The sequence below is a fragment of the Carassius gibelio genome, chromosome A3 (genome assembly GCF_023724105.1).
Source record: "Carassius gibelio isolate Cgi1373 ecotype wild population from Czech Republic chromosome A3, carGib1.2-hapl.c, whole genome shotgun sequence".
Lineage (NCBI taxonomy): Eukaryota > Metazoa > Chordata > Actinopteri > Cypriniformes > Cyprinidae > Carassius > Carassius gibelio.
In genome coordinates this window covers 12606595-12621023 of record NC_068373.1, presented here as the reverse complement: position 1 = coordinate 12621023, position 14429 = coordinate 12606595, and the positions used below count along the sequence as shown (strand labels likewise).

The following is a 14429-nucleotide window of genomic DNA, read 5'->3' as shown; positions in this document are numbered from 1 at the left end:
ATTGTGCTCTACTGGCCAAACCAGACCTGGTTCCCGGACCTGATGGTCCTCATGAAAGCCCTTTCCTGGCGGATTCCTCTGAGGAAGCATTTATGTTCTCAGAGACAGGGCACCCTGTAGCACCCGAGTCTGGACCTCGGGAAACTCCATGACTGGTCCCTGGATGGAAGAGGTTCTACCCCAAGAGGTAGTGGACACCATCACTGTGGCGTGAGCACCATCTACGATACACATTTACTCCTTGAAGTGTAACCTGTTCGTCAAGTGGTGTTCTTTTCACTGAGAGGACCCCTGGAGATGCCCAGTCAGAGTCATGCTTTCTTTTCTGCAGCAAGGATTGGAGTGAAGGCTGTCTCCTTCCATCCTTAAAGTCTATGTTACTGCTATTTTCACCCATCATGACCCATGGAGGGGAAGATGGTAGGGAAACATGACCTTGTCATCAAGTTCCTTAGGGGGCGAGAAGATTGAACCCTCCCTGATCTCCCTTTTTACCCTCTTGAGACCTGAGTCTGGTACTTAGAGCACTCCAGCAGGGCCCATTTGAGCCTTTTCCGGTCAATAGAGCTAAAGTTTATCTCAATGAACACTCTGCTCCTGGTTGCATTGGCCTCCATCAAGAAGGTAGGGGACCTGCACATATTTTCAGTCAACAAATGTTGCCTAGATTTTGGGCTGGCTGACCGAGATCTAAGAGTCTGAGGCCTGGCTATGTGCACAAGGTTCCTACCACTCCCTTCAGGGATCAGGTAGTGAGCCTGCAAGGACTGCCCCTGGAGGAGGGAGACCCAGCAATAGCTTTCCTCTGTCCAGTCTTCACTTTAAGATTATACATAGGCCAGACACAAAGCTCCAGAGCAACTCTTTTGTCTTTTACAGAGGCTGGCAGAAAGGGAATGCCGTCTCCAATTAGAGGATGGCCCACTGGATAATGGATGCCATTGTCCTGCTTATCAGACACAAGGCATGCCTTGCCCACTCAGGTTGTGAGCTCACTCTACTAGGAGTGTTGCATCCTCCTGGGCACTGGCTCATGGCACTTCGCTGACAGATATTTCTAAAGCTTTGTGCTGGGTGATCCCTAACAACACGTAGAAGCACTGAGAGGCCCCGGCTAGGTATCAGCTTGCTATTTCATAAATTGTGATACTTGCTACAAAGTGTGCATAATTTACACCCTGTAGACCTCATCTCCCTTGGCAGCCAAACGTGGTAAAGCGTCTTCTGCCAGGCCCTTAATTGATGAATCCATGAGAACCTGTAGAGGGATGGGGTGCCATATGTAGTGACCTAAGTGGATCCCATATGTGTTTTATTATACACAGTATAGCATAAGCCTGTGTTACCCTGGCAGAGAGAAAGGGGGGTTATAACCATCAAGGGGGTTATAACCATCTCTATAACCATCTGTAAAGGTGTTATAACCATCTCTAAATCTTACATATGTACAGAGTTCCTAAAGGAGTTAATCCATATGTGTAAGTGCCACCTGAGACCACCTTCGGGAAGGATGGGGCTTCCGCAACATTCCTGTTCCTAGTAGAACTGATGTGTTTTACCAGTGTTATCCAATCTCACTGAGTGGGTAGTGTTAAGACAACAGTGACTGGACTTTCAGTTGCGAGCCCTGACTGAATCCAAAGTGGCACAGGAGGCTTGGACAGAACACTGAAAGGGGCAGCATATGTGGCTCTTTGGTAGAGATTCCTAATTCGTAGGTCATCGACGTGACGTCTAAAGTGGCTGACTGAAAGAGAACGTCTTGGTTACATATGCAACCCTAATTACCTGAAGGAGGGAGATGTCATGACCTGTTGCCACAGTTGCTGTACCACTGCTGAGCAGCCACGTCACTGGCTCGGCTCCTCAGCAAAAACCTGAGTATGCATGGCACCTGCTGCCTATTTATACTTGCACTGCGATCAGTTGTAGCTGGATGCAATCATTGCATACACTGGCTCGTTTAGTTTACACTCAAGTAGATTGGTCTCTCTGGTGAGATTTTCCATTCATTGGCCATCAACATGACATCTCCATTCCCTTCTTCATGGAATGAGGGTTACATACATACATAACTGAGACTTTTCTGTTCAACGGTCCAAAAGAAGTACAATTAACTGCATTTATCCATAAAAAAGTGCCTTGCACTGCTTGGGGGGTGAATAAAGGCCTCCTGTAGCGAATCAATTTGTTCTTGTAAGAAAACCTATTTAAAATGTTATAACCACTTTTCAAAATTGGTTATAATGTTTTAAATACGGATATGTTTCTTAAAAAAAAAGCATACTGTAGATTCGCCACAGGAGGCCTTTATTTACCCCCAGAGTCGTGTGAGGCACTTTTTATGATGGATGTGTTTTATTGGACTTCTTTTGGACTGTTGAACAGAAACACCCACTGCCATTATAAAGCTTGGAAGGGCCAGAACATTTTTTATATAACTCCGATTGGATTCATCTAAAGGAGAATATCATATAGACCTTGGATGGCTTGAGGGTGAGTAAATCATGGGCTAATTTTCATTTTTGGGTGAACTATTCCTTTTTTAGATGACTGTTTAAGCTAATTACAATTACCCACTAACCTATGCACTTTAAATTATTACATTGCTGTATGTATGTTATTTAACTTAATTACAAACTTTAAATTTAATTTAACTTAAATTATAAAAATACATCTAATTAAATTTAATTGAGAAAAATAAGGACATAAAGACTACATTTCAAACATATTTTGGCATATTAAATAAAAAGCACCACTATGTGAACATGTTTGTTGTTGAAATTGAAAGCTTCTTATGCTTTACTCTCACTCATTACATTCATTTGTACTGTACATGTGCATCTGTGGCTTCCAGGTGGAACAGCTGCAAGCAGAATAAACAGGCAGCTAATAATCGCGCAGCCACAGCTAATCAGACACCATCTCCAGAGGGAGAGAAGCTACACAGTGACAGTGGCATCTCGGTGGACAGCCAGAGTCTGCAGGAGCAGCAAGCGCAGACACAGACACAGGCGCAGGCCCACACACAGCTGCATGCAGCAGAGCAGATCGGTAAGATCACCAGTCTAAATATTCAAAAGTTAGTTTCAAACACATTGCCCCCTAATGCAAGCCATTGGTTGAGTCAGTATCGCTTTGTATGGTGTATTTTATAGATATACTTTCATTCCTCTCACTTTTCTAATGTGTATCTTTAGTATCTCTCACTCTCTCTCCCTGTCCCATTTCCCTATTCTCTCTCATAGTTTCATATCTTATATACTTGGCATTTCCATGTAAGGCTGGTTGTGGATGACACAACAGGCAACGTTTATCATTCAGATCTTAAAAGGAACACACAAGTTGAGAACTGCATAGATATACACGTCCAAACCCTGAAAAGAAACCAAAGTGGTGCTTTCATACATTCCAGGGAAATCTCTAAATCGCTTGTGTGCTGTTCAATAATATTTAAAAGACCACGAGATGGTGGTGATTACATTTCACTAGTTCCCTCACATAGGACTGATGCCATGGGGGCGAGACAGGGAGGTATTACAGCTCAACAATAAAGTGGGCATGTTGATTCAACCTTCTGCAAAGTGCAGAGATGGATGTCAAACATCTTCACTGAGGACAAATGGTCTCGGTTGGAAGAACATTAAATATATGCATATCACTGGATGAAATTGATTCAGTACAAAAATGCATTTAAAAGTCCAGTGTAACTTTCACACCACTAGGGGATCCAAAAGGAACTGCAGATAATAACAATCGATGCAAAAGGGGTTTCAAAAAATCTGTCTTGCCTTGTTGGAGAGAGAGAGAGAGAGAGAGAGAGAGAGAGAGAGAGAGGAGAGATAGATAGAGAGAGAGAGAGAGAGAGAGAGAGAGAGAACAGAAAATCAATCAATGCAAGAGAATAAAATATCTAAAAGGGTGTGCCATAAGTTGTCTTCAACTAAACAGTCAAAACAAAATCATCAAATGGTGCTTTTGAGGTAGAAATAATCACAGTTTTTTTCTTTGTAACTAAGGCCTGGAAATATCACAGAACAGAGAAATCAAAGACCATAATAATGGCATCAGCATAGTCTATTTACAAAGAGAGGTTAGTACATAGAACAGTTTATTAAATATTAAAATGTCAAATATCTAATGTTACACACAACTGTGTACGTGAGAGAGAGAAAGGGAAAAAAAGTACTGGCCTTAGTGAATCATTACTGTTAAAAGCACCTTCTTAATGAATAAATAAATTGCAGCATTTTCATTTGCATTTATTGAAAATAGTTCTATCAGCAAAGGGCATTGTGTTAACCTCACTGTCATACATCAGTCCAGTTTGAAAGAAAGAAAGAAAGAAAGTAAAAGCAATTCACAATATAATGGTAAATGCAGTAAAGAGTAAAATAAATATATAATTTTTTAATACTTTCAATGGAATGGGGAAAGTCATGAAAATGGGATGCTTTTCTGTCATCATTTACATATCACAGTTATATGCTCTAAATTTGTATGACTTTCTTTCTTCTGTGGAAGAAAATACTTCTCAGAGTATTTTGAGGTATGTCCCAGTGGTTTTCTATTAATTTTCATAAGTCAGTGGTAACCAAAACTGTCACAGAGTGATATAAATGTTTTCCACTGCTTCTATGGAATCATTAAATCATATAATATTTTAAAGTGTCCTAATATTGTGTCGGCATGATGTAAACACACTAACTAGCGGAAGTGTTTGTGGGCAGATCAGGGTGTTCGTATTTCGTGGGCAGGCAGGATTATGCAAATGTTTTACCTTGTGATGTATATAGCAGGTAACAGGGAGAAGATTTGAAAATATGACGACTCATTAAGGCGGTTCAGAGTCTACTCTTTCTTTTGCGAGACAATATCTTTATTTATCATGCACTTTTTTGATTAACAACTTTGCAGACTGTTTACATTGAAGGATAGCTATGTTACAAACTGCAAAAAATTTTTCAAAGATACCGATATGATCTGCTCTTTAAAACATTCAGACGACTCACGTAGTGTGTTCAGATATGTGTGCAAATGTTTTTTTTTTTTTTTATCTAATAGGGCAATCTTGTTAAAGCACCCAAGAGGCAAGTGAATGTGCCGCCGAATCAGCAGTTCCTGCCTGCACACGTCTCTTCATTTTACTCTAAGTTAGAATCACTGGTTTCTGTTGTCTATTGCTGTCAATTAGGAGTGACAAATAACTTGATTAACTATTCTGAACCTGCTGTGTTAGTAGTTCAGGAGGAGTTACTAACAAACAGTCAGCAGTTAATGCTAGTATACCAGTGATTTATTTCTCCGTTGCTCTCTGTCACTCTCTAGCAGCTTTTACTCTCCCAAGTTTTCACTAGACTCTCGGAAATGAACGAATGGATGACTGGATATCAGAGGAGATGGATGAAGGTGAAAGGGCATTTAATTTTTTTAAAGGAATTAATTCTTCTTCAGTTTGGGCACTTGTGATTGGATGAATCCACACTTGCTCAACATGAAGACCAGTCACGCCAACTGCCAAGGTCTGAGCGGCTAATCCGGAGAGTCGGGAAAATTCCCGTCGGGCTGTGCATCATTTGAGCTGTTCAAAGGCTGGACGGCATGAACCATAGCAAATTTCAGGCATTCTGCTATCTTTCTTATATCACTCTGTGCTTTGGTTTCTTTCTATATATTCCTTTCAGATTCATTCTCATCCATTCACATGCCTTTTCCATTTTATTAGTGCACGTATTTTTCACTTTTTTCTTCATGTTATTACAAACCTGTGTGACTTACTTACTTCTGTGAAATACTTAACATAAAAAAAAAAACGTATTATATTTTATTTGTTTAACAGAATTAAGTCAGTCACACAGATTTGGAATAACACAGGTGAATAAATCATGTCAATTTTCATTTTCATGAGTGAATTATCCTTTTAAAGGTACATGTCCCTCACCTCACTAACTATTCAAATTTGCAATAGTTTAAGAATTTTCTTTGCGTGAATTTTTTTTTTTTTTTTTTAAGTGAGTCAGACTCACAGACACTCCATTGCCCTCTGTATATGTGCCTTTGCATATAGTTTGCATAATATTGCTGAACTATATTTAACTATGACAGAAGCTGCTATATATAAATATTACAAAAGACTAATTTCCAGGTTTGACAGAAAGATTGCACAGAATATGATAAATATTCTCCAGCTTGATAGACATATGCTTTGGGGTTATCCCCTAAAATTGTAAATTTGCCATTATTGAGCAGTAACTATAATAACTACTTTTTAATATATATATTAAAAATGGGTATAACTACAGTTTTTTCCTTAGTAGACTGCTATGATGTCATAGACTGCTATGGGAAAAAGATGTTTGTTGGGGGGAATTACACAAATGGCACAGCTCTGAATTGCTCCAGACAAAACGGTACCTCAGAACTAAAAGCCTACTTGCAGCATTCCGGAACTGTTTCCATGGCATCCCACAATTGACAACAGATTGAAGGGTTAGTGGGAAAATGAGGCATTTGTGTCTCAGGCTGAATGTAGTAGTGATTGCAGTTAAATGGTTAGGGCAGGCAGAGGGGAACGGGATGCTCAGAGCTCCAGGGGGACTGCTCGCTGCTCGCCTCAAACCGGCTAAAAATGGAACCTGCATGTCATTTAGTGAGAAGAACTTTTCTTCAAGTATTTCTTTTTGACATGAAATGAGGCAGTGCACAATACAAATCTCTTTAACCCTCTGGGTATTGTTCATTTGGGAGTGACATTTGTGGTGTTCACTGTCAAAATTGACCGGACAACCTAAATGAATTTTTTGGGTAGTATTAAATATTTACACAATAATTATGATAAAATATTGATCTGTCTCTATGTTAATCAAATATTAAAAGACGTAATCATTCGCTACTCTTGATTCAACTACAGTTTTTTTTTTTTTTGCATCTTTGTATCTTATTTTTAATAACAAAGATTTGTTTGGTAACTCTCAGAGACTAACAGCATTATAGCATTATAGTGCATAACAATTCAGTGCGGAGAGACAAACATTAAACAGTGTTCTGTGCACTGGAAACAGGAAGAAAGTTTAGGTTTTGTAGCAGTCTTCAGTTTCCCGCAACTGTGTCTGTGCACGTAAAGGAAAGAGGTGTGATAAGGGCTATGGCTCTTGAAAAAAAAAAAACTATTCCTCAGTCTGTTTGTGCATGTTCTGATTGTCCTGTATCTTTTTCCCAATGGAAGGGGCTCAAACAGTTTGTGACTATATCTGACTGCTAAAATGAATGAATGAATGAATAAATAACCGACCTCAAACTTTTATGTGTAATTACAAAAAATTGATTGGTGTGCAGTATTAATCCTGTATACAGAAGTTTTTATGCAGTCAAGTATAATTTGGGACAAATCGGCACTATTTAAATAAAATGCAGTTTCAGGAACAAGTGTTTAAAATGAATCCTTTGAATGAACCAGCTCGCTAAAATCAAAATTGCCAAAGCCAGAGTAGAAAATGACTTAAATTAGTAAATAACAAAACCGTAAACAATAAATTAGTATAGTTGCTAAGTCCCAAACTTTACTGCTTGAAGAATTTAATTATGAACCACTTACATTTTCTTTCTCTTTATTCCTCTAGTGGTGAGAGTGGATGGAGGGGCTCAGCCTGACTCCCCTCCACCTCAGGCCTAACCAGTGAGGAAGAGAATGCTACGTTATCAACAGTAAAGAGAGAATGAGAGGCTGGAGTGAAGGAAACAAGAAGGCAGAAGGAGAAGAATGGAGGAGTGAATCCATGATGACCATCCAGTAAGGGACACAGAGACAAGAACTCCGATCCTTTTGAATCCAGCATGGACGATTCATTGATGAGCTGGGTTCAACAGCAACAGTGGTTCCACCTCAGCGATAAAAATCACTGACTCAAAATTGCTACTTCTAAATAAACATAAGCCTATTACCCTGAAGAAAGTTCACCATAGTGTATACTGAAATCCACCACAAACTCTGATGGATGTTTAACATATACTGGGTTTCTCAGATGTATTAATACAGCCTTGTGACACAAAGTCTGGATGTCCCGGGCTTCACAAGAGGACGTAAAGAGACACTATCACAGTCTTCGTGGATATCGTGCAATTAAGCAGTCGCACCATGGTTCCTTGATCTGGAGCCTTCTGCCTGATCTAATAAGGATTTCGTTTTTGCCTTATCTTTGAAGTATTAATAGATTTTGTCTATAAAATCAAGGCCTTTTATTTAATCAGAATTGTACACATTTTCATTCAGCCGTTTCCAGGTATGTGTTAAAATTTTGTTGGGGTTGTAATGCATAACTACCCGTCGCCATTTAGTTTCAAAGTAGCTGATCTCAGGTCAGCGTTTATTGGCAACAACTCACGACTGTGACATTTGCTGACCTTTAATAATGTAATGACTTGGATCTATATTTAGCTTGCCTTCCTTTTTCTCTCCTTCACAACTTTTTCTCTATAAAACCCATTCATGGCATATCATATTCCCTGCCTTCTTCTAGTTACTGCAGTGTAGGTTTCATTGCCTAGATCTTCTTGCCTTACCTCTTCAGAAATTTGAGTCACAAAGCAAACAGAAACCAGAACTGAAAGAGCTACAGAACTATTTTCATGCCATCACGCACTCCTAGCTGTAAACACCATGTTTATGTCCTGCCATTAATCATTCATATCATTTTTCAGGTTTGATAGAGATTTGGAGGGAATTCATCTTAGCAGCACAGGTTTGATAATGATTCCAGTAATGATTCCTGTAGTACTTTTGAGGAAACTTTATCAACCTCCTTAATAATTTAAGTTTGTTCATTGACAATTCATTTACAATCCTCATATGTGCAGCCAATACTAGGATTTCCCAACAGCATATTTTCAAGCATGTTTTCTTTCTTAGATGGCTTTTACACTGGGCTTTTACCCGAGCGCGATTGTTCCCGGCGCCCAGGGTCGAACCCAGGTCCGTTTGCAGTCACCTTACGTCATTGCAAACGCACACGGAAAAGGCATGGAGAACACAACGCGACTGAGCATAGTTGTAATTTGTTTGTGAGTTTTATCTTACTCCTGTATGCTCTCTTCTCTCCAAATTTGAGTGAGGCACCTCACCTCTTCAGTGTCCCACAACGTTCCCCTGCCACTCATGGTTCTCGTGTGTTGAGGAAACAATGATATCGACAGTGTTAAGCATGCACGGGATACTTTACTTCCTAAACAAGTGCGCACCTGAGTCCGTGTTGCTTGCACATTCATGCGAACCGCGCCACAGTTCGGGAGCAACCAAACTCAGACCACCTTCTCCAGGTAGTCTCGGGTTCGGTACCCCAGTGCGCACCAGGGTCCGATGACAGCGTTCACATTAGCGATTTTTCATGAGAACCGTGCCCCGTTCCGCACTTAACTGCCAGTGTGAAAGCCCCCTTAGACTCTACAATCATTGACTCTTACTGTAGCTCTTGATGAGTCATCTGTCTAGGTTTTCATCAGCTTTTGTCACCTCATTTGTTCTTTCTTACTCTCCATCTTGGCTACATTCCATGAATGCTGATGCAGATTCAGATGCTATAATGTGGTATGAATTACTCAGCCATCTCAGTAATGTGCTGGAAGCTGTCATGGTCACTGCGAAAAAAGTGTTAGGATGCATCACTGACCTGGAGTAAGCGGCAATAAGAAGTACTTTAACATTATTTTTTAAGCGTTAAAGTCAATGGGAATGGTCTAACCAAACAAACAATTTAACACTCAACAAAATAAATATAATGGCGAAAAATAGTCCTTTGCTTCCTGTTTTCTATCCGTCCAATGGATATTGCACTTGTAAATAGATGTTAGGGACCTAACATGGATATTTCATATCTTATCCACACACAGTATCTAATGTCTTTTGTTGCATTTCTAACGCGCTCACTGTCAGGCTCTGGAATAAACATGCGTGAGACATTCCTGTCAGGCAGGTAGTAATTACCCCTGAAGCCTTCTGTTTCTCTTCCCCACAGTCAGTTCACTCTCCTGGGGCTCTGCTCTGCTCTGCTTCCCTTCCCTCGAGCTCTGCCTCTTCATTCTGGGAAACACCATCCAACTTTTTTTGCTCTCAGCTCCACTTATATTCCTACACTCAAAAATAAAAAGTTGTTTTCATAACGATGTAATAGAATAACTATTTCGGGTTCCTCGAACCTTTTAGCCATCAGCTGTTTTCTCCTCTAGTGTTAAGAACATTTGAATTACCTAAAGAACCTTTTTTCACTATAAAGGGTCTTTTGTGCAATGGAATGGCTCCATGGATGTTACAGTTTCTTAATATAACCATAAAGAACCTTTCTTTTTAAGAGTATACATCAATGATTATTCTACAGGAAATCACATTTTGATAGAACAAGACCATGCATTTTCACCCCCAAAATCCATCTTAAGCAGTTAGCTGTATTTTGCAATATTTCAGATGATTTAAGCTGGTCTTTAGCTGGCTGACCTGCCACCTTTGTTCACAAGCCAACTTGACCACCTTATACTGGTATGTAAAAAAAGAAAGAAAGAGAAAAAACACTACCAGTTTAAGCAGGATTTTTCAGCAAGGCTATTATTCCTGTACTCAATGCAAGTTACTGACTGGTTTAAACTATTATACTCTAATTCAGTTCCTACTTGCAGTCATGCATTACCTTAAAGTTTGATTTATGAGTCGGATGGAACATCTCTGCCTCCTGTTTTTTGGCAGGCAGGTTTTCAGCTCTATCAGCTTTTAAACAGCTTCAGTTGCGGGTATCTCCCCTGGTGCTGTGCTTTCCATTAATCAGCAAAGCATATCATTGGCTTCTAGAGTTGCTCGCATGCTAGTGTTTAATGCACATGATGGGTTGAACGTTCACTCGTGGGACACTTCGCTGATGTTTGTTCTGATATTAGCCTACTTGAGAGAACCTGATGAGATCAAGATAAGATCAGTCTGTCTGCGGGAATACAAGAGAAGTCTGAGTGACTGATGCTTCTCAGAGGGGGTCATGTGAATATATAGAAAATATGGCTATATTTTCATAGTATGCTAAACTGATTGGTTGTTGTGTTCTGAGAATGTAAGTATGAGAGAGAGCCATTTACCATGTGTTTCACATATAACCCAGACGACTTGTGCTTGGCATCTAAAAGGCATCTATGCATCAGTAAGCATTAATCAGTAAGCATCTAAAACAACTGAAGGCAACTGGTAGATGGAGTCTTGAATCAGTTCCCTGGAATGTGCCAAAGTTGCCATAAATAAAACAGCCAGAAGTGTATCTGATGAAAACAAAACTTGTTTGCAATATATTCACATGCTAAAAAACTCCATACTTGTCTCTCCATCTTTCTTCACTTCTACTTCAGTACAGTAATTCTTTATTTTTTATAAACATTTTTTTTTTTTTTACATTTCAAATAGATGTATTCTCTGAGAGCAGTATTTTATAGAGACAGTTGACTGTCGTAGCACTTAAAACCGATTGAATTTGAACCAGAAAGTGCCTGTGGATTTGTCAGGTGTCTTTGAGCAGTGTTCAACAAGTTTGATTTCATGTGTTTATGCATCTATTTTGCCTGTGTGTTCTGTGTTAATTATATGTGATAGTTTTTTGCCTTTTTATTTTTTATCTTGTTAATCTTTAGTTATAAGAAAATGTTGATGAGGATTTCAAAACAATATGTCATTATCCAGGTAAAATACATTCAGGTGAATTTCATCTATTATTCTGTTTCTGAGAAATGCCTACACAAACAGTATTTGTATGTTATTCAGTTAAAAAATCTAAACATCGAAACAAAACTAAGACATTTTCAGAGAATTTATGTTGAATTAAGTTCCTTTACCCCATAACTCCAACCACAAAATAGTTAATTTATGGTTAAAATGGTTTAACAGTTGGGTAAGAAAAATGTAATTATATATTCTCTCAAAATGATTATTGCAATTTTATACAAATTTGTCTCTCAAGTAATTGTATTTTACACTATGATTTTTTTGGGGGTGGGGGGTTGGACAAAACAAAAAAAACTGCTTAAGAATAAAGAAAATTAATTATCCCCTCTTTTTTTTTTTGCAGTGTAAAAAGACAAATACTGTATGTGTTACATCCATCCCATTGAATAGGTGATGCACCCTCCTCCCCGAAGAACTGAAAGTATCATAGAAATGTCAATGTCTGTTAATTCACATCAGACCACTTTATGCACTCACCTCACAAACCTTGAACTCTTCACCCATAAGCCTATAAATTGGCAACATGTATTAAATGTTGTGTTTTGCAGATATGTTGATGTAAAGAGGGATTGTACATTACCTATTATTTCAAATAGAGACTATATAACATTTAAGAGACTCGACTTAGGAAGAACCTCCACATGATGCTTAAGAAAATCAATTCCCCTGTTCAACCTATCCCTCCATCAGAGCTGAATGTTCTCTGTACGTAATCCATGCTGTACATTACATTGTGTAAATTGTTTCCTGAAGGTCTTATGACATTACACTTATGTAAACAAGAAATGAAAGCATTAGAATTATATGAAATAAAAACCAAATACGACTGCTATGACACAGTCTGTTTCCATCATTAGCTGTGATAAAAAAATAAAAAAAAATGCTTCACTTGGTTCCACAAGATTTTATGCCAATATCATGAACAATGACTTATATAAAGCCTCAAACACATTAAACATCTAAATGCTAATGGCTTCAATGGGTTTATACTAGTGAGTGAGTCAGAGCCTTCTAATTGTTCTGACCAAAGTCTGATGTTGTCTGAAGGAAAAATATCCATAATTACATTTTTAGACACTCTGTTTTGATTTGTCATGTGAACACCCTGGGAAACATGAATCAAGCACCAAACTCATGACCCATGGTTGAAGTTATTCACTTAGAGGCTTCACAACTAATATTAGCCCCAAATCCACATCTTGCCAATATACATGAACCAAAACAAAGCGCTTAAGAACTGCACCCCAGTAACAACACATGCAGAGCATCAGATTCCTTCTGTAAAACTGTCTGAAATTTGCTGCGCTAGAAATTTTTTTTGGTCTTTTATTTTTTATCGGTCTTTCAGCAACATGCATATTTAAAGTTTATTCTTGCATTGTTCTTTTGTTCTTTTAGTGCAGGCAATACATAAATTGAAATAAATAATTCCAGATGTATGATCATTAAATTATTGACGAGTCTTTCACTTTTCTAAAGAGACCTTTTGACAAAAAAGTTTTCAATTTCACTTCGTCTCTATGGGCAGTGATAACTGTTTTAAATTCTGTAAAAAATTGGGCAGAAAAATATGTTTAGACGAAGTGTTTGCCAAACCACAGAACAAAGCGCATCCATATGCTTTATTAGAGCCAGCCTTTGAGTCACTGCAATCGTAATGCTGTTCACATTCATGCTGAAACCCAGAGAACGCGAAAATACATTATTACAAAAAATACAAAATAACTGCACACCTTCATAAACTGTGGGTACTTGCATGGATGTTGATCACTATAGGATTGGGCACACATTATTCATAGTAATAGTACAGTCATATTATAATCCATATACAATTTCTTTTTGTCTATGAAACAAATTTGAAGCATTAAGTAAAAAGCCTTTAGATGAAGAGGTTTGTGTGAAATAAATCCAGTGAAGTGTGCCTGTTGACTGTTAGTGTATTTTATCATTTAGAAATGCCCATACAAACAATGTGTGTGAAAACCGCTCAAGAGAACAATGCTTGCACAAGATCCTGCTCTTTACAAAGCCTGTACATCAGAGCCTTTACCCACTGATGGCTGTCAGCAGGCTTGAGGCAGCTATGAGCAGCAGGGTGTAAGAGCTAAGCTCCACTCTCACTGCATTCACTTTCACTTAGATTAGCCAGACAAACTAACTACCACAGCAAAATGTAGTCACTAATCAAATAAGTTGTTCCTTTTTTGTCCTTAACCCTCAAATACTAAATTAGGACCATGAGTCAGCTAAAACTTGAGATTAAAAGATCTCCTCATAAAAATGGACATTAACGATGTTGAATTACATTCATTTTGACAAAGCAAAGACCTACAAAGTGAAGAATGACGTCACTGAATCTGTCCATAGAAACACACACAGACAAACTACTGCTATTATTGGTGAGAGGAAGTGAAAGAGAGAAAGAGACAAACAGAGATGGATATACGGAGAGAAAACTCAAACAAATGGGTAGAAGGTAAAACCTGGTAACACTTTATTTTGATAATCAGCTTTAGACTTTCAAGTATAATAATTTAGCAAGTACTGTACATGTCAGCTAACAGTCATTAGATTATTAGTCTGCTTAAAATCTGCAAGCACTTTATTTTGATGGTCCAACAGACATTATATTCATAACTTTGCAAGTGCATGTCAACTTATTCTCCTAACTCTAAACTAACAGTCT

At 38.5% G+C, this 14429-nt stretch overlaps 1 protein-coding gene across 1 annotated transcript in view; it reads left to right on the top strand.

Annotated features, from left to right (window-relative positions):
• The window catches only part of LOC127947067 (tumor necrosis factor receptor superfamily member 16-like), a 36818-nt gene extending 24187 nt beyond the window's left edge, over positions 1 to 12631 (top strand). Inside the window, exons 5-6 of the mRNA XM_052543996.1 lie at positions 2858 to 3054; positions 7620 to 12631. Of these exons, the coding sequence (XP_052399956.1) occupies positions 2858 to 3054; positions 7620 to 7672 (250 nt within the window). The 3' untranslated portion in view covers positions 7673 to 12631. The remainder of the gene's footprint in view (positions 1 to 2857; positions 3055 to 7619) is intronic.
• Positions 12632 to 14429: the final 1798 nt, after the last annotated feature.